Source organism: Myotis myotis, unplaced genomic scaffold (genome assembly GCF_014108235.1).
Source record: "Myotis myotis isolate mMyoMyo1 unplaced genomic scaffold, mMyoMyo1.p scaffold_m19_p_1, whole genome shotgun sequence".
Classification (NCBI taxonomy): domain Eukaryota; kingdom Metazoa; phylum Chordata; class Mammalia; order Chiroptera; family Vespertilionidae; genus Myotis; species Myotis myotis.
This window is the reverse complement of record NW_023416313.1, coordinates 57336119-57357562: the sequence shown is the minus strand read 5'-3', so window position 1 is coordinate 57357562 and position 21444 is coordinate 57336119. Positions and strand designations below refer to the sequence as shown.

The following is a 21444-nucleotide window of genomic DNA, read 5'->3' as shown; positions in this document are numbered from 1 at the left end:
GAGAGTACTTATTTCATAGCAAGACGTCTGAGCAAGCAAAATTTCATGCAAATCAGGTTTAACTTTCTATTCATTTTGCTTCTATAAAAAGATGAAAAAAATCAGTCAGCTTCTTGCATATTCAGTGTCCTTTTCCTCCAATATGTGCCCTTCTGCCAGAACTTTACACTTCACCCTTATTTAAAATAAAAGTAAGTGAAATGACTCTGATTCGTAAAGAAGAGAGTGAACTAGTGGGTGAGGGGATCTTGTTAAATATAGGGCAGCACCCATTTCAGGTAGCTTAGCCACATCTCCTATATCCCTCTCTTCATGAATTTTGGCCAGGAATCAATTATTAACTTCCAATAACGCTGATAATGTTAATGCCCAATACTATGCACTAAACAACTCCAATGCTAGTAATGATGAAACTTGGAGATCTAAACCCCCATTTCTGCCAAGTGAGCACACGCCTCCCTTCCAGATGATGTGATCATCATCATTTCACTGAATATAAGAAATACCAGAGAGTGAGATAGCAGCTTTTGTATATGAACGATGGGTTTTATCATGCTGGAAAAATCTATAATGTACACTTTGTATGCTAGTAGTGGCAAGCTATAATTCTGAAATACCTTTAATAGGTTTTCACTTTCTTTCTTTTGCAAGCTGAGTGGAAAAGAATAATAATTTTAAAAAGCCTGCATTATCTCTTTATTGTAAGGCTCCTGCATATAAAACAGCTCCTGAACTAAACAATGTCTTTGGCCTCGCACACCATGTTAAATACAGCTTAGCAGTGACCTTGGTGCCAAGAAAACAAGACGGTGGCTTTATTTCAGTTCCTTCTTGGCAGATGTCCAGTGTACTAATTGGCACCGGGTGACAGCATCATAAAACCAACCAAGGTGAATCAAATGTGGAAAGCAACCCATGTATACAATATCAGATCATCTACATACTTGAAACCAGGCATATGAAGTTTTATTTTGCTTTGCTTCACTAAATATGAGTGGGAAATGGATTGCTTCTGACAGTCCTGCTATCATAATTTCAGAAAAAAATGCTCTTTGTTTGTATTTAAGAATAATGTGCAACAGAAGCTCAGGAAGAAGACAGATGTTCAATAGAAACCGGATGCAGGGGAATGATCTCTCCACAGAACACAAGGGAGCCCGGCTCTTCATTGACGTGCTAACATTTTCATGAGTCTCACTGGGTGATGAGCACAGGAGGATCGAGCTGCAAGGAACTGAGCTTCAACTGATGCCCCAACCACGAATCAAACTGACCCAGAATCAAACCTGCGACCTCTCCGTGCCTGGGATGCTGCTCAACCAACTGAGACACACTGACAAAGGCATAACTTTAGGTTTGATTCTACAATTAAAGACAACAATTAAGACTTGTAATTTGTTTTATTTTACCCGTCTATTTTTAAAGTTTTGTGACATAAGAACACTCAGCATCAAATACATTTACTTGTAAACTTCAATTCAGCAGATATTTAATAATACTCTGACAAGAGCATTTTAATAATGTTGCTTCACAGAACCACTCTTCTTTTTAGGGAAGTGTCACCTAAACCACTAAAACAAGCTAATTGATTAATTGTTTGTTTGTTTGCTTTCTTCCTAATTAATTCATGCCACAAGAAGATAAATCAGACACAAATAGTGTGAATCTTTAGTGTTTCGTTTTATTTGCCACGTTCATTAGTCAACAGAAACACTCCATTTACAGAAATACTCTAAAGCAAGGTAAAATAATTCTCAGTAGCTTTGATAATTGTACATTCTGAAAAGCATCATAATCACAAATGCAGGATTGATGTAAAAATAACTTGGATCTTGTCAAATTTCATTTAGCAGCATTCCGCAAAGGATGTTCTACAAAATAGGTTTCATGGTCTAGAGATAAGATGTGATAAAAAATTATCCAGAATCAAAGGCATTTGAGAAACTACAGGTCCAACCAAGTTAAACAGATTTCCTCTTTGCAGGACTTCTCAGTCTTAATATTTAGAAGTTGTTCTAAAACACCTCCAAGAAAGGATAATATGAAGAGGATCCCTTATATACATGACCATGGGAAGTTTTCTTTGCAAATCATCTCAAGTAATTTGTGCTTTATGGAACACACTTGGGAAACACCGACTTTTATTCCAGTCACTGTGCTGTACAGATGTCTGGGGTCACAAACAGAACATCGGGGGGAGGGGGGGTCGGCGGAGAGGTTAAACAACTGGGGGCCCCGGGTCCAATCCAGAACAAGTGAATCAGAATCTCTGAGAATGCAGCCCAGAAATTTATATTTATAAAAAGCTCTTAAGGTAAAAATTTTTATGTTTTAAACACCCATGGTTTTGTTTGTTTGTTGCTGTTGTTTTAAGAATGATTCAAACTGTAAGCAGTTTTAAGTCTTCAAGCTGTACATTGCAGTAGTTTCACATTACTAACAGTGGAAAGTTTCGAGTATATCTCTGTTTATGGTTACTTTAGCATGTTTTCATACTTATTGAACTAAGCTGTCCAGTGTCACTAGATTCTGGAAACAACAGACAAAAACATGACCGCTATACAATACAAGCATCCCAAGGGGAACAGACTATAAAATTGCTAATAAGCATGAAATTAAAGGTTGTTTTAAACTGCAATAGCCTCGCTGCAGTAAAATCAAATCTAATATGTACCAGGGCTCTTAGCATTGCCACAGGTTCAGCATAGATCAGAGCCTTTTAGATTTTAGATGCTTTTGACCAAAGATCAAAGTATTCAGTTAATTAGAAAAATTCTTTGACCTTGTTCCCCTTTCTCACATGAAATATAAAAGTGTACAAAGTTTCTCATTTAAGAAAAAAAGTTAAACACAGTGTTTTTGATCTTTTCAATAAATCAGAAGGGAAAAAAATATTTTCCAATAAACCCTCAAACGACATCCCAGCTTTACTCTTAAAATACACACGAAAATAACCTGTTTACTGGAGGAAAAGAAAATTGGATTAAGGGTCAGAACAATTAAACCCTTCACCAAAGCCCAGATTAGTTTCAACCAGAAAGTTTTAAGTTTTCATCAGATTTCAAAACTCTGGTCAGACCTGATTGGCTCTGCTCGCCTTCTGTTCCAGGCAGTACTGATGGGTTTTTAAAAGCAGATTTGTGTCCCAGCCCAAGGGGAACATGTTACAAATAAGGACAACCCCTGGTTACCAGACCATGGAGGTTTTAGTTTCTTCTCTCAGCCAACCTTAAAAAAGAGTGGGCAGCTCAAGCTGGACGGTTATTTGAGACCGGGGACTATGGTGCTGCATCAACCTGTATTGGAATGTAGAAGTATGAAGGCACTCCAGCCACGCAGTGTTACCATTTGGAAACAAAACTTCCTGGGAAAGAAAATATCATAATCTCTAAATTAGACATAGCAGTGAGCTCCAGTTGTTAACCCTGTGCACTGAGTGCACGGATATTTTATCAGGAGCCTCTACCACAACGAAAGGCAAACATATTAAATATACTACTATTCAATATACCCTGAAGAAGAGGGTTCGGTCAGCATAACCCAATGCCATTTATGGTTCCACAGATTGCCAATAGAATGAAGCATCTTTTCTGGGCTACAATAAATATTTACTTTCTGTTTGGCAAATAAATTACTCCTCTGCAAGCTGAACATTCTTGAAGGAGCAGCACTACAATAAAGTTGTTAAAGCAACTGGTAAGCAATTTGGCTTAATTGCTTCCCCATGTATGTTCTCAAGTTCCTTGCTAAGTAAATCACATGCATCTCTCAAGAAGGCAAACTATCTATTGCCTAGTAAATGTTATCCATGCTAGTTTTCCATATGTGATTTAGATTCAGGATTATAAAGCTCAATGCAAAAAGCTGGTCATTCAGTCCAGGCCAGTGTGGCTCAATTGGTTGAGCATCATCCCATGCACCCAAAGGTCACTGGTTTGATTCCCAGTCAGGGCACAAACTCAGGTTTTGGATTCAATTCCTGGTTGGGGTACATATAGGAGGCAATCTGGGAAGCAACAGATCCATGTTTCTCTCTCACTTTGATGTTTCTCTTTCTCGCCCTCTCCTTTCCTCTCTCTCTCTAAATAATCAATAAAAAAGCATGTTTTGAAATCTGGTCATCCAATAACTGTCCTACTGGTCTACTATTTTATAGGTAATTGGAATGTGAGAATAGAGATTTCTTATGGTTTCAAGGTAATCTTGTTAAATCTTGTTAGGCATTGTGTGCCTTTTTCTCCTTAGTTTTCCATAAGAGACTCTGACAAGAAACAAATGGGCACACCTTTCCTACAATTTCTGCTCCTTCAATATGAAGGAGTAATGGCAAGTTAAAATGAAGACAGGTCTCTGTGAATAAATAACTGCCTTTTATCAGCCTGCAACTCAGATTTGTAAATCACTTATTTTTCCCAATATATTTCTAGTACCAAAAACAAGTTAGAAAGTATGCCCTCTGTAGTAGAAGTTAAGTAATTGGCCCTGAAAAGATTCCCTTTACCCAAGAGAAAATAAGGTGATTGCACTTAACAAGTTTAAGTGTGCATAAATAGTAAAAGGTTAACTTTGCCTTTAAGAATGTGGGCCATGGTTGCAACCGAGAGAGCATATCTTCTACACTAATAAAAGAGAAACATGCAAATCGGTGTCACTCTGCTACGCCCACCAGCCAATCAGATGAGTATGAAAATTAACCCAACAAAGATGGCGGTTAATTTGCATATGCAGGCACAGAGTGAAGACTGAAGACAACGTAGAAGGAAGCCAAGTGCTGCAGAAGAGAGCGAAGCTGCGGAGAAGCAAGCGGGGTGGCGGAGGCGGAAGCGAAGCCCACCTCGGCGGGTTTTGCTCCCTTCTCTGCTTTGCTCTGGCTGCAGGAAGCCCTATTCTTGCAGGAATCTTTCTGCAACAGGCCTCTAGTTGTGAGTATAAGCAAAATAAAAAAAGTAGTATTTATTGTTTGTCCACTCTGCATTAAACACAGTGTTCAGCACTTTTGCACATTTTTTTAATGCCCATACTAATTCTGCAATGTATATTCGATATCTAAATTCAAAGTCTGTTATGCAGATGAAGTGACTGAGGTTTAGAAATGTTCAGTACTTCAGGGACATCCAAGCGTCACTGGTGAGACACTGATACTCACTCATTTCATTTCTCCATGACTGAGAATTAGACGATTTTCCTTCATGCTCATGTTGTTTTAAATAAGTGGCAGGTTTTATGAAGAGGCACACATCATCCTGGGTTTGCTGATGGTAATGGTGATAATAAGAACGTGATTCAAGGAAAGTAACAGCAACTGAATTTTGCTTATACTTAATTTTACTTCGGCTTTTCTAACTCAGTGACTCAGAATACCATAAAGTCTCCCTTCATAACACTGGCCCCATTCTTGACCTTTCCTTCTTCCTTCCCAATCACAAAAGTAGAACTTGCTACCAGCTAAGGTCCTTCTACTCATCTCTCCTCTCTCCTTAGTCAATTGCTTGATGCTTTAATATTTCATTGTCCCTAAAAGTCTATTAGGTAATCCAGGAATAGAGAGTTGGCAGATGAAGTAAACTTGGGATATGTATAACACTTTGCCCTCCTTGAGAGATGCAGAATATCCGTTAGATATTGAAAACTTTGAAGTTATTCATCATGAAACTTGCCTAACACTAGTGTTTTTTTTTTAATTTAATTGATCTGAAAAAAATTACTCCCCTTTAATTATGGGGAAATAATTTTAGGAACTCAGTTTCACAAATACTAATAATTTGTATAATACACATATCAAAGGTTCAAATCTGCTGACCACAAATAGCCTTACACACCAGTAAGGCCAAAACACTTACTTGTTTGAATGCTACCACCAAAACTGTCCTCAGATAACATGGTAGGGAGATGTGTGTTTAAGTAATTCATTCATCATATTGTTGTATCAGCAAAATGTGCTGTTGTGTAGAAATTTTAAAGTCACTTGGGAACTAACTTTGCTATTCTTGGTAGTTCCCAAGTGAGCAAATTTTACTGTATTCTCCATAGGGGATTAGCAACATCTTTACCCTGAGAACTCTCAAGAATATCAACAACATCTATGGGCAAGTGGGCTTAACTGTGAAAACCAAAAATGTAGTTATAGATGACAAAGTTTTGCCAAATAAGCTGAGAGGAAAAAAAGAATAGAAGAGAAAGAAAAGAAACAGAAAAGGAAAAACAATAGAAAGAGATGGGACCTTGAGAATGGCTGTTTGCCATCCAGAATACAGTAGTTCTGAATTATTTACTCTGCAGTGTATGGATGAAGACAATTCCGTATACTTCAACAGATATGCCTACAGGACACAGAATTTTGCAGCCTTGATATAATAAAAACAAATTTACAGGAGAATGTCTTCACTAGCTTTTATCTCATCAATGCTTTGGATAACAAATGTTCTTCATTTCCTGCTATAAAACAGGTTTATTATTACTCACAGGTTTATTATTACCCTACATTTCGTGGCTAATTATTTTCTTGCATGTCTGCTCACTTCAGCATCCACAGCTGGGTAAGCTGTGTTTGCTGCCAAACCCATTTATGTAAGTCAGGTTTCTTTCAGATGTCATAAAATATTCTTCAGTTAAGAAACTTGCATAACTTGATATGCACTAGCATTTCCTAAAATTATTTGATCTGATACATTTACTCCCCTGCCATACCTAGGGGCAAATGGTCTATAGAATTTAGTTTCATGAATATTATTTCGTAATGTATGCAATATGAAGTGTTCAAATATGGATGCAAAAACTGAGAGGTGTTTCTGTGAAAACTATTTTTATGCTTGCTACACAGGATTGACAAAGTTACTATTAAATTCGATGTGGGAAAAACAGCAGCAGTTATTGGTTTAATAAAATCATATCTTTTTAAAATATATTTCTTTATTGATTTCAGAGAGGAAGGAAGAAGGAGAGAGAGATAGAAACAACAATGATGAGAGGGAATCATTGATCCGCTGCCTCCTGCAAGTCCCCCACTAGGGACCAAGCCTGCAACCCAGGCAATGTGCCCTTGGCCAGAATCGAACCTTGGGACCCTTCAGTCCACAGGCTGAGGCTCTATCCACTGAGCAAAACTGGCTAGGGCTAAAATCGTATCTTAATATATCTGACTTTAAAAAGAAATCATAGTGATCTAAAAGGGCTCACATTACTTTAAAAATTACAAGTGAGAAATTATAGGAGCAGTTTATGCAAAAAAGACAAGAACACCAATTATTAGACCCCCTATCAAAGAAAAGAAATTGAACTCACATGTAAATTGGCAAATGCATATATACTTAAATATTTTATCTTATATAATATAATAAAAGTATAATATGCATATCTACTGAACAGTGGAATGACCCATCGCTATGACACACACTGACCACCAGGAGCAGACGCTCAACACAGGAGCTTCCCCCTGGTGGTCAGTGCGCTCCCATAGTGGGAGCACCGCTCAGCCAGAAACCGGGCTCAAGGCTGGTGAGTGCAGAGGCAGTGGCGGGAGCCTCTTCTGTCTCCACTGCAGGCAGGTGGTAAGGAGCAAGGGGTCCCAGACTGCTAGAGCCCCAGACTATGAGAGGGCGCAGGCTGGGCTGAGGGATCCCCCACCAGTGCACGAATGTCGTGCACTGGGCCTCTAGTATTGATATAAAATATCTGTGCTGTACATGTATTATTTCACAGTTCCCTACTTTAACCAGATTTTTAAGTGGACTAATTAACTGAACATGCATCAGTCTAAATGTGGTGATTAAAATGTCTTCAATTGTATGGCTATGATGTTACCCAAGCTTATCTTATTAGTACCTGCTCTTCTTTCTAAAGGAACCTGTCCTTTTCTGCTACTGCAAAAATCAACATTCAAAGATAAGTGGAGTTTGGAAAATTGATTTTGTTTAATGCAAAGAGACCAGCCTCAGCATTTCTGGTCCTCAGGAGAATCGCGTGACCATATGGTGCAAGAAACACTCTTCTGCATGAAGAAAGTACTGCTATTAAAAATGATCTGCAGAAAAAGGTGACCTTAAATTCCACACATTACTTAAGTTTTTTTCATTTGAATTCATGTTAATTGTGCTTACTACATACTCTATTTCTTCCCAAAGTATCAGTTGAAATGATCAGCCAATGCTGACAGACCCATTCTGAATAATTAAGAGAAAATACACTGATAGAAGGGAAGAAAATATTTGATATAAGATATGTAAATATATAGATTAATAGGTGCACAGCTGTTATAGACTAACCACTATGTTAAGTTTTCTATTCAATAATTTATATGATTATTCTAATTTTGCTTTGCAGCACAGGTTGACGGCATAAACATTTTAATAGACTTTTGATATTATTATTGTGGTTTCTTTGTTATGTTAGCCATTTTAATGTTGTAGAAATTAGCAGATATTACTACACTAGTATGTTTCTAATCCTATTTATTCTGTGAATATATTATTTGAGGCTCATTAAATTTAAAAATATTGTCATGAAGAACATGGGCTACTTTTAAATAGTACCCTATATTATAAGTGGAGATACTAAGAATCACGGATATTTTAGGACTTTGAATAGCATTCAAAAGAAGCTACAATTTAACTTGACTGTTTTTATTTATTAAGTTATTACATATGTATCCTTATCCCCACATTACCCCCCCACACACACACACACACTCATGCCCTCACCCCCCTGGTGTCTGTGTCGATTGGTTAGGCCTATATGCTTGCATATAAGTCCTTTGGTTGATCTCTCTCCCTTACCCCCACCCTCCCCTACCTTCCCTTTGAGGTTTGACAGTCTGATCGATGCTTCTCTGTCTCTGGATCTGTTTTTGTTCATCAGTTTATGTTGTTCATTATATTCCATAAATGAGTGAGACCATGTGATATTTATCTTTCTCTGACTGGGTTATTTCACTTAACATAATGCTCTCCAGTTCCATCCATGCTGTTGCAAATGGTAAGAACTCCTTTTTTACTGCAACGTAGTATTCCATTGTGGATATGTACCACCATTTTTTAATCCACTCATCTGCTGATGGGTACTTAGGCTGTTTCCAAATCTTAGCTATGGTGAATTGTGCTGCTATGAACATAGGGGTGCATATATCCTTTCTGATTGGTGTTTCTGGCTTCTTGGGATATATTCCTAGAAGTGGGATCACTGGGTCAAATGGGAGTTCCATTTTTAGTTTTTTGAGGAAACTCCATACTGTTTTTCACAGTGGCTACACCAGTCTGCATTCCCACCAGCAGTGCATGAGGGTTCCTTTTTCTCTGCATCCTCTCCAGCACTTGTCATTTGTTGATTTGTTGATGATGGCCATTCTGACAGGTGCGAAATGGTGCTGCATTGTCGTTTTGATTTGCATCTCTTGGATGATTAGTGACTTTGAACATGTTTTCATATGTTTTTTGGCCTTCCTTCTGTCTTCTTTCAAAAAGTATCTATTTAGGTCCATTGCCCATTTTTTGATTGGATTGTTTATCTTCCTTTTGTTAAGTTGTATGAGTTCCCTGTAAATGTTGGAGATTAAACTCTTATTGGTGATAACATTGGCAAATATGTTCTCCCATGCAGTGGGCTTTCTAGTTTTGTTAACTTGACTGTTTGAATTAAATTAAAATTTACCTGGGAGTTGGCCAGATTCTATCGCAAAGTATATTTTGTTTCCAGAACTTATTATTTTTTGCCAAATAATATCAGTCTCATTCCTTTATCACTGGATACTATCTTAATACTACTTTATCTGTTAAAAATAATTTATTCTTTTGATTCTGTTTCTACCTAATAAAAAATTCAAATAAAAAGTAAAGAAAGAGTGACCTCTGGAAGTGTGTGGATGAAGCAAAGATAGGAACTGAAAGGCCCCACTAAGCATTACTTGAAACACAGCCAACTTCACTTACTGATTAACTGACCTTGTCCTAAATGCAAGGGAAGTAAAACTCTATTTCAGTTGCCAACATGATTTTGTTCTCTTATTTGCATTCTATAAATCAATTTCAAGCTATCTATCTAGTATAGAACATTTTATTCTCTCCAAAACTTTTTGCTTCACAAATGAAAGATTTCCCTAAATGAGGCAAGAGGAGTTTTGACCTTATAGGCACTTAGGAACAACCTTGTGCTTTAAAATGATTTGAACAGTTATCTGATTAATTTTTTAAAATGCAGGATTCAACACTATTATACCTGAAGGCATTTAAAAAACGTATAGATAAATAAAATCCCTATAGTTCTAAGTGGAATAACTCTATAACTTATCTCTGGATGTTTGTATTCTTTGAAGAGAAGTGGTGAATCAACAAGATCTCAACTCTGCCAGCTGTTCCACTGTCATGGTTCGATTTGAAAGTGTCAGTCATTATTCATGTCCACATCCTGACATTCTTCTTCATAAATAATTTACCAAATGTATTTTTCAACCTCACATGTAACCTAGACTAACTTTACTCACAATGGGCATCTCATCAACTCCAGTCTGGGATAGTCATCTCATTCTTTAATCACTGAAGAGCCATGCGGACATGTGGATATATATACATACATAGGAGGCTAAGTAGACATGGAGCTGCTAGTGATCAGTGCGAAGGGCTTAGAAATACAAATTCTGTTGTCAACTCAGGCAAATCATGTTGGAGTTTTATCAGATTGCTCTGTGTCCAGCAGGCATATAATACTGGGAAGTTGCTAAAACTCCTTGTGTAAAAAAAGCTGCTAAAACTGCCTTTTTCACTTGTATTAAAATGTAGCTAATAAAAAGTATTATATTAATTTCATGTGTACAACATAGTTATTCAATATTAATATACTTAACTAGGGGATCACCATGCTAAGTTTAGTAACCATCTGCCATTGTACAAGTTTATTACAGAATCAAGCTATATTCCCTATGCTGTACATTATATCCCCGTGACTTATTTATTTTATAACTGGAAATATGTACATTTTATCTCCCTTCACTTTTTTGCCCTTGCCTCCACCTCCTTCCTCTCTGGCAACCATCAGTATGTTCTCTATATCTATGAAACTGTTTCTGTTTTGTAATGTTTGTTCCCTTGTTTCATTTTTTAGATTCCACATATAAGTGAAATCATATGGTTTTTGTCCTTCTCTGCCTGACTGATTTCACTTAGCATAATATCCTTTAGGTTTATCCATGTTTTCACAAATTACAAGATTTCATTATATATATATATATATATATATATATATATATATATAGATTTCAGAGAAGAAGGGAGAGGGATAGAAACATCAATGATGAGAAAGAATCATTCATTGGCTGCCTCCTGAATGTCCCCTACTGGGGATGAAGCCTGCAACCTGGGCATGTGCCCTGACCAGGAATGGAACTGTGACCTCTTGGTTCATATGTTGCCGTTTGACCACTGAGCCACACCAGCCAGGCAGATTTCATTCTTTTTTTTTTTATAGATGATATATAACAATTTCTTTATCTACATCTGGACACGTAGGTTGCTTCTATATCTTGGCTATTGTAAACAATGGTTCAATTAACATGGCAATGTATATAACTTGTTTAATTAGTATTTTTGTTTTCTTCAGATAAAAACCTAGAAGTGGAATTAATGGGGCATATGGTATTTCCATTTTTAATATTTTGAGGAACCTCCATGCTGTTTTCCATAGTGGCTGCACCAATTTGCAATCCCCCCCAACAGTGCATAAGGGTTCTCTTTTCTTCACATCCTTGGCAATGTTGTTCTTTAAACAAAAGTATAATAAAATAAAAACAACTATACCAATAGTAGTTAATAAGCAGGAATTTCAAGAAAGATAGTAGCAATTTAATGTTTTTGAATCCAATTTTATTTAGAGATCTTTCCTACTCTGCCTCCCATCCCCAAATCAACAAACAGGAAAACCTAACAACAACAAAAAAGTGAGTTGTACATTGCTGTACAAGAAACATATTGTATGCCTGCTCCATCTTTACCCCCTTCAACTCATAGCGGATTCATATACACACACAACACTTTATCTTCCCTTCTTGGGCATTTTTCCCCCTCAATCATTTGTCTCTCTCTGCCTATCAATTTGACTGCTCATGAAGTTGAAAAAAGAGAGGAGGAAAATTGGAAAATTATAGGAGAAAGAATATGTGATAAGAAAATATAATTAGAGAATGAGGAAGATAAATGAGAAAGAGCAAATATGAGAGCCACAGGGAGAGAAATGGAAAGCTGCTGGCTTCAGTGATAATGTTAACCCATATACTGGAACCCACAAAATGGAGACCTCCCCAGTGATCCAACCCACCACGTTAAAACCTAAACCCAACCCAGAAGGCACTTCCTGAAAACCCTTTGTTGTCAAGGAAATCTAAGACTAATCACCATCAGCCAACTCAGCTTTTGCTAGCTCACCTTACCCTGGGAAACTGGACCTGCCAGTCTCATGAGGAAATCCCTGCCCTCCCAGCCAATCAAGACCTATTTCTGTATGCAGTCGCTAATGCTCTATAACACCTGCTTCTGTCCCAAGTCTGTTGTGAAGGCTACTCCACTGTCTGGGGGGTACTGCATCCCCCAATCCATGGGTGTATCCCCTCAAATGAAGGATATCAAGCTCGTCACTAAATTGCTTTGGTTTTGTCATTTGACAATGGTTGATCACCATTTAATTCCCTGTGAAATATTTGTCTCTATTTTTTACATATTTGAGTACTGGCAGATTATCTGACTGGTATCATAGAGTCAGTTACTCCTTTAAAAAATTAGGAATAATAATAATAACAACAATAATTTATAATTCCTTAACATTAGCCCATAGATAGATGTCTAAACCTGGTAATATCTTGCAAGCACATTTACCACTCTGATAAATAACCCATGTGAGAGAAAGTTAGTACATGCATTTTCCTTAAACCAAGCATATAAACAAACAACCAAATAAGAAAATAAACAATCTATTTGTATGCAGTGTACACAGTAATTTTTCCACACATCTGCCTTTTGAATTAATAATTACTTGAAGTGGGTGATGCTTCTGTTCGCAAACTGATCAATGTTCACACTAGCATTCAGACTATGAGCATGGCGGAGCTGGAGCTGGAATTAATTTAATATGTCGTCTTATATCCTTTAAGAAAGAATTCATCCGATGGGAAGGGAGACTGAGATATCCACATCTGCCCCGTGGGAATAGGTGATTGCTGAAGAGAAGCAAAGAATCACGCGGCTCAGTGGCCAATGCCTTTTACTCACACTGTCCTCTGCATGTACATATGCAATGCCTAAGGTGAAAGGTTTCAATAGAGACCGAATAACACCTAAAAGAGATTTTAAAACCAAACCCCATACAAGAGTTTGAGAGTTCATAGAAGCACACTTACTAGCCAGCATATATGGGTGTAAAGTTTCACTCTACTATCGGAGCATGATAAGTCATGAAGAGAACATAACTTCTTGAACATCAATGCAGACCAATCACAGAAAAAAAAAGATAAGTGACATTTATAGTTAACAAGATCCCCAGAGCAGTAGACAATGACAACGGCAGCAATGGGATCTGAGGACAATTGAGCAGCAAGCGTGAAACACCGCTGGGGCTTCTGAGCACATGTCTTGGGATAGAGGAGCTTTAGCCTCTATCTCCCAAAAAAACAAAAAAGTAAATGAATGCATTGTATTTGCTACACAAATGAAACTTCAAGAAGAGAAATCCGACACCCCCTTCTAAATACATTCTACCCATGAGCCACTTCTACAAAGAAATTCTACAACAACGCTTTCAGGGGAGACTTGAGGAGGCTAGAACTCCTGGCGTGGGATTCATGGTGAAGGGTTCTAAACAAGAGAAATGGTTTTCTCAGTAGGAGATGGCCACAAGATAAATAGATGGCAGTTTCTTTGAGATTGAGGAAGAAAATTCTTTCATAAGGTAATAAAAATGTAATTAAGAAATAGTAGTAAACCTAGATAAGGTAATATTAACCTGATAATTGCAAAATGATGGTGGTTACTTAATGTCAACAAAATAAACTACAGAAAATATTTACATCACTTCATTGAAACTTAGAAATTTGGTTTAAATATCCCACCAAATATTATCTTTATTTAGTGATATCTGATGTCAAGAAGTACCAGGTGTGCTGGTTAATAATGCGGATTTTGTAATCAAAGAAAACACCATCATTTCAAGAGAAACATCAAAAGTGCTTTATTCAAAGTAATGTTCATCGCTAGCTACACATTTCCCCCATCTTTCAGGTAAGTTGTGGATACCGTCCCAATAGAGCTTTTCTTGTTTTGAGGCAAACCACTCAGAGACCCAATTTTCCACTTCTTCATACATTTTGAAGTGCTGCTCAGAAAGTGCATGTGCCATCGATTGGAACAAGTGGTCAACTGAAGGAGCAAGGTCTGGTGAATGCGGTGGGTGGGTTAATACTTCCCAGGCAAGATCTTTTAAAGTGTCTTTAACTGGTTTTGAAGTGTGTGGTGGTGTGTTATCATGAAGCAAAATTACTTTGCTGTCTCTTCTGGCACATTCTGGTCATTTCACGAGAAAAGCGTGGTTCAAATTGATTATTTGTTGTCGGTAGAGATCAATATTAAGGGTTTCACCTGGTTTTAGAAGCTCATAATACACCACACCTTCCTGATCCCACCAAAAGCAGAGCATTGTCTTCTTTCCGAAGCGATTTGGCCTTGCAGTCGATGTTGATGGTTGACCTGGATCTACCCATGATTTTGTGCATTTGGGATTCTCAAAATAAATCCACTTTTCATTGCCAGTCACAATTTGATGCAAAAAAGACTTTCTTTTGTGTTGTTTAAGCAACATTTTACTTTGACTTTTCAGTTTTCTGTTTGTCTTTCAGTTGATGTGGCACCCATTTTCCTTCCATCAAAATCTTTCCCATTGTTTGTAAATGATCAAAAATTGTTTGCTGAGCAACATTTAATCTTTCTGCAAGTTGTTTTTTAGTTTGCCACGCACCTTCATCCAATAATGCTTGTAATTGTTGGTCTTCAAACTTTTTCGGTTGACCGGGATGTTCTTTGTTTTTCACATTGAAATCATCACTTTTAAAGTGTTTAAACCAGCGTTCACAAGTATCTTGAGATGGAGCATGTTCACCATAAGCTGCCCAAAGTATAGGATAACTTTCAGCAGCACTTTTCTTCAAAATAAAGTAATGCATTAAAACTTCCCGCAAATGCTCTTTTTTTTGGCATGAATTTTGACATTTTTAAGTGTAAAAATATCTATGATGTTAACACCTTCAGAAAATTTGACATATGAAGTTTTGAAGCTTGTTGTCAATACAACAAAATAGCATACATATCAAATCGCATATATATCAACATATGTGTAACTCCATCTATTGAAAAAAATCTGCATTATTAATGGGTACTCCTGGTATGTGCTTACTTAGACATGGGGACTCTTTCTGTTCTTGTATTTTTGTTTCAATAAAGTAATTATTCTTATGGATTTAGTCACGGAAGCCATTAACTTTACATTGATGTACTCTCTACCATGGAAATTAAAGTAATTGATCACAACAGGCTGTGAGATCTATATACAACCTCTGGAAGATGGAAATGACCTATAAATCTTTCAGACAAGTTTTGGGAACTGGCATTCAATTTCCATATATTAAGGCAGGCAGCCCAGAAAACATTCAAAAGGCTAAGAAATAAGATGTGAATGGTCTAGTACTAAACTATTTGAAGCTGGTTTATAGATCATTAGTCTTTTATATACTAACTAGTTCACCAAAATTCCCACATAATACTCTTCATCTGTATACTGTATCTTTTGTATCTAGAATCAACTTTGATTTCAAAAGTGAATAAGACAGAAGTCAGGGTGGATACATATTAGGGGATTAGAAATTAAAAATATGAATTCTTCCATAAAATATTGATTCAGACCAACCAACAGTTGAGAGAGAGAGAGAGAGGGGGGGAGGGAGAGAGAGAGAGAGAGAGAGAGAGAGAGAGAGAGAGAGAGAGAGAGAATTGCCCCCCAAAGAATTTTTCTCAGGAAAACAAACAAAAGATGGAAAACCCAGCTGCTTAGCATGCATGGGACTAATTCATGGTCATTTATATGTGTGTCTTTCAAGAGTGTCCCGCTGGCTTGAGCCCAGGTGATCTTCTTTGGGATAAATGCCTTTAACATGAGCAACTAGTTATAGCCAAGAAAATTTTCTACCGACTATGCCAGTTCTGGTTTTAAACTCGCCAGTGTAAAATTCTCCATGGCAAGCTACAGAAGCTGGCGGCAATAAAAAAAAAGTGTATTATGTCCTATATTTTGATTCCTTTACCAATTCTCTGTTTGTCTCTAAATATTTAAATGAAAAATGTCAGGTTTGGTCATCAGTTATCCTTAAATTCCTAAGTCATTCAACTTTGCCTAGAGCTGACAAAGGAAGATAACATTTTCATTGTCACTATGTTGTCTGACGTGGATGAGCCTGTTGTGCCTTCAAAGACCAATAGAAGCACTTTAGTCATGCTAAGGAGAAGAAGGAGGAGACAGAGAGTGGACTGTATTCACTTTCCCCCGAACCTCTCCTTTACTTTCTGCTGTGTTTTCCTCATCTTTTCTTTTTAGTAGATTTTTCTCTATCTTCCCTATAAAAAGTGACCCTCTTCTTGTGTAAGCCTTTTCCTGAGGAATCTTACTCTTATAAGCTTGGCTATTAACCCTGGTGTGACGGCTCAGAGATGTACTTCAAACACAGAATATCCTTAAATAAAAATCATCAATTTCACCTCAAAGCCGCCTGTATTTTCTCTGGTCTTTCTGATCTTATTTGAAGTTACTCCAGTCCCATTGTGCACTCTTTAATCTCCCAGCTGAGGTCCCAGTCCCAATCAGTCACTTAACCCTGTCAATACTGCCCCCAACATCTCTTCCCAGTTCACGCCTCTCAACAAACTGATGCCCACTCCCGGGCTCAGGTGTCTGTACCTCTCCCCTAGATTACCACAACTGTCTTCTTGGGGTGACCCTTTTGCTGATATTGTCCATCAGCAATTCTGCTTCCACACGACCCCATGTAATCTTTAGGACAGACATTTGTAAAGCAGGCACTTCCTGGTTTCTGCCTACTCTGTTCCGGGGATTTAGAAGTGAATGAAATGAAGTTTCTGCCCTAATGGATTTTATGTGCTATTGTCATAGATTTAACTTGATAGAAACTCTGATTAAAATTCTTTGCTAGCAATCCATCACCAGAGAATTGAAGTCCCCAGTTTAGTTAGAGGCACGCAAAGCCCTTAACAATCTGGCTTCAGACACATTTCCAGCCCTCTTTTCAATCCCAACCTCACTCACCTCCTCCCTGTGTTTCTAAGCAGACTCTTCTAGCAGCCATTGTTTGCCTGAACATGCTTTTATGTGTTTCCTCCTGTACCTCTTTATTTACTTGCAAATTTTCTATTAAAGCTTTAAGACCTAGCTGGAAATGTTCACCTTCAGTGAAGTTGTCCTCACTCTCCTAGCCAGACTTCACTGATGCCTCCTCTGTGGCTATGTTTGTTCTTGCCCCTCTCACCTCCCATATTCACAGAATAATAAAGTCCTTGCCTGCATATCTGTCTCCCTCACCAGCCTGTTGTGTCTTTAATTGTAGGGAAAAAGATGTAGTCATTTTTGTATCTTGAGCTCTTAGCAAAACTTATGTCTTGATAAGAACTCAGTAAGGGTTTCTTTAAAGAACAACACACACACACACACACACACACACACACACACACACACACACACATTAAAAAAAAGAGTGAATAGAAAGTCAGGGGCAGGGAAGTCTTCAGGATTGAAAGCATTGGTAATAAAATAATTAACTGCCTTTATTTTACATTCAGTAAATGCTAGGGATTAGGTGTCCTTGTTAACTGACAGCTAAGAGGAAAGACACTGATTGTCCCCAACAGACCTTTCATCCATGAAGTGATTCATTTGCTTAGGTTTGTTTTTTCAGGTTTTTTAAACAGGGAAGCTTTTCTTTCCTACAGCCCTGACAGTATGGTGGGGAAGAAACTATATATACATCTTTCACAAGAAAATAAAAATTATAACTGCCTGTTAAGCTCATGAATTTAGGAAATAAAAAAAAAGAGGAAAGAAGAGGCAATAAAAAATGAATGAAAGGACAATAAAAGTATCAGAGCATCAATACAGGATTCTGCTAGGAGTCAGATGACTTATGTATGGATGAGGCATTTGGGGGGATTCAGAAATATTGTGCTGAGGCTATTCTTGCTACTAAAAGCTGTAATGATAGAAATACCTGGAAGCATGGCTTTATTAATAGAAGAGGTTCTTTCTTTTTTGTGTGAGGTTTTTTTTTTTTTTTTCAAGATTGTTAGTGAGAGAGCAAGGGAGAGAGAGAGAAAATCATAAAATCAATGAGAGAGTGAAGCATCGATCAGCTGCCTCCTGCATGCTCCTCTACCAGGGACAGAGCCCAAAACCAGGGCATGTGCCCTGACAGGGAATCAAACTGGCAACCTTTCAGTGCATGGAACAATGCTCAACTGACTGAGCCAGTGAGCCAGGGTGAATATTCATCCTCTTGAAGCTTTAAATTTTTTGACTGATGTAAAAATTTCTGCTTAGAGCAAATAACTCAATGCAATAAAAATACATCTGAAGCTATAAACATCACTTGCAAATAGCAAAAATAGAACTTTTAAAATTACAGATTCACTAAAATACACCAAAATATTCTAATGAAGGCCTCAGAAGTTAAAGACCACACAAAGTAAGATTTATTTTATTAAATTTATGAATAATTAAAAATGCATTACAAATGTTCACAAAATATATGAAATTACAGAACATAGACTACTTGTGCTACATAAAGAAGGGAAGGTGAAAGATAAGGGGAAAGAAGATAGAAACAGAAAGAGAGGCAGTTGATTAACATGAAGAAAATGGATGGGAGTGCTTCCTCTGGGCCCTAGGTAAAATTGACTGTAGAAAAAGAGAATATGTTAAGCACCATTCAGACTTGTCAATATGTATCATGTGATCCAGGGAAAATTATGATTCATACATGACCCAGAATATTCTTTAATTGTAAGAGAAAAGGTCAACAGATTATCTATACTACTAAAAGCCTAGATGGTCCTCACACCCTCGTGTGACACCCTCACATCATCACAAGATGGCTGTCACAAGATGGCCACCCTCATGTTGTCACAAGATGGCTGCAACAAGATGGCCTCAACAAGATGGCCGACAGGGGAGGGCAGTTGTGGGCGATCAGGCTGGCAGGGGAGTGGTTAAGGGTGATCAGGCAAGCAGGCAGGTGAGCAGTTAGGAGCCAGCAGTCCCGGATTGTGAGAGGGATATCCCCCTAGAGGTCTCAGATTGGAGAGGGTACAGCCCTGGCTGAGGGACGACCCCCCCCACCCCCGCATGAATTTCGTGCACCGGGCCTCTAGTCTATATAATAAATAATAGACAAACATGGTAATTGACCATACCTTCGCTACGCCTCACATCGGCTAATCAACAAGATATGCAAATTAACTGCCAACAAAGATGGCAGTTAATTTGCATACATAGGTGCGAAGCGGTGGAGCAAAGACTGAAGGCGGCTCCGGCCGGAGCAGAAAAAGCTTGAAGGCAGCTCTGGCCGGAGCAGCAAAGGCTTAAAGGTGGCTCTGGCCGCAGAAGTGAAGGCTTGAAGGCGGCTCCAGCCGGAGCAAAGGCCTGGATCCTGGGTGCTAGAGGAAAACCGGTGCCAGCAACCAGGGGAAGGGAGGCTTATTGCACAAATCTTTTCATGCAACAGGCCTTTTCATAATAAAAGCCTAGAACCATTATGGCAGAATGACCAGAACGACCAGTTGCTATGATACTCACTGACCACAAGAGGGCAGATGCTCAACTCAGGAGCTGCACGCTGGTGGTCAGTGCGCTCCCACAGCTGGAGTGCCACTCAGCCAGAAGCCAGGCTCATGGCTGGCGAGAGCAGTGGTGGTGACAGGTGCCTCTCCACCCTCCATGGCAGTGCTAAGGAGCAGAAAGCCAAGAGGTAAGGAGCAAGCAGGTAGGCGGTTAGGAGCGAGGTATCCCAGATTGCAAGAGGGATGTCTGACATCCCCCAAGGGGTCCTGGATTGCGAGAAGGTGCAGGCCAGGCTGAGGGACCCCCCTTCCTGCATGAATTTTGTGCATCAGGCCTCTAGTATATGATAAAACCTCTTATTGTTTCTATAATGACCAAAAATAAACTCTGTGCACACAATAAATACTTTCTGTGAGTCACTCTTTTTTAAACATTATCATATCAAAACATATATGAACTATTGTCTTCATATCTGTGTGAGTATATGGAATTAATTTCAACTGTTTTATCTGTAGCTCTTAGGGAAAATAATGAATGTGTTCTAGCTTCAGTATTTTGGCTGCATTATGACATAATTTTAATTTGTAATGGATTTACCTACTTGGAAGCAAAGAAGCTGTGCAGTTAATACTTTCAAAGCTCTAGGAATATGTACAGATTTTTAAAGTGCTGTTAAGAATAAACATCAAATGACTATCATTTCCTCTCTCAATCAGTTTGAGTACATAAACTCAAGCCTCTTATTTTAGCAGCAATTTTAGAAGAGACACACATCTTGCTCTAGATCAGTGGTTCTCAATCTTCTGGCCCTTTAAATACAGTTCCTCATGTTGTGACCCAACCATAAAATTATTTTCGTTGCTACTTCATAACTGTAATGTTGCTACTGTTATGAATCATAATGTAAATATTTGATCTACAGGATGGTCTTAGATGACGCATGTGAAAGGGTTGTTTGACCACCAAAGGGGTCGCAACCCACAGGTTGAGAACCGCTGCTATAGATGAAAAGGTGCAATGCTTGCAGGACCGTTTCCTGGTGCACTGGTTGTCCATTGGTAAAGTGCATACCTTCACATGTCATAATAATGTTAATCTGGAATCAGGATGAAAAGTAAACCTGAAAAGTATACTCACACCCAAGGAGCAGTTCACCGCTCTGTATGAATTAGCTAAGCAACTCAAGCTATAATTTCTACTTCAATTAGTAAAAAGGTTTTATGATTGTTCTGTGATGTTTACCACATTATAGGAAACAAATTATGTTATCAGATAATGAGCATTGCTAATCATTAAATTTTTGCTAAAAACATGATTTGCTAAAGAGTGTTCTAGGTCTTTAAAAAATGAACCATTTCTGAGTTCAGACACTGCTAAGTTAAAGATAGATCTGAACATAACCTCCTTAAGGTATTTTGAAATAGCATAAGGTGGTTCAAACTTCTGTGCAGCACTAGCATACTGATGTTGTGACTTTGATTAATATTTATCTTTAATTTTTGGACAAGTGCAACAGTGAAATTGATTTTAACCCTCTATTTCAAATTTCTCTAACTGAGGGATTCTCAATCTAGGCAGTGCTTT

At 38.0% G+C, this 21444-nt stretch overlaps 1 protein-coding gene across 12 annotated transcripts in view; it reads right to left on the bottom strand.

Annotated features, from left to right (window-relative positions):
• Positions 1-21444, bottom strand: part of ARHGAP24 (Rho GTPase activating protein 24) — a 472122-nt gene that overhangs the window by 76843 nt on the left and 373835 nt on the right. Inside the window, exon 1 of one of the 12 annotated variants that reach the window (XM_036338644.1) lies at positions 5147-5645. The exons of the other annotated variants lie outside the window; for them this stretch is intronic. Within the exon in view, the coding sequence (XP_036194537.1) occupies positions 5147-5150 (4 nt within the window). The 5' untranslated portion in view covers positions 5151-5645. Of the gene's footprint in view, positions 1-5146; positions 5646-21444 lie in introns of those variants that run through there. 12 annotated transcript variants of the gene reach the window in all.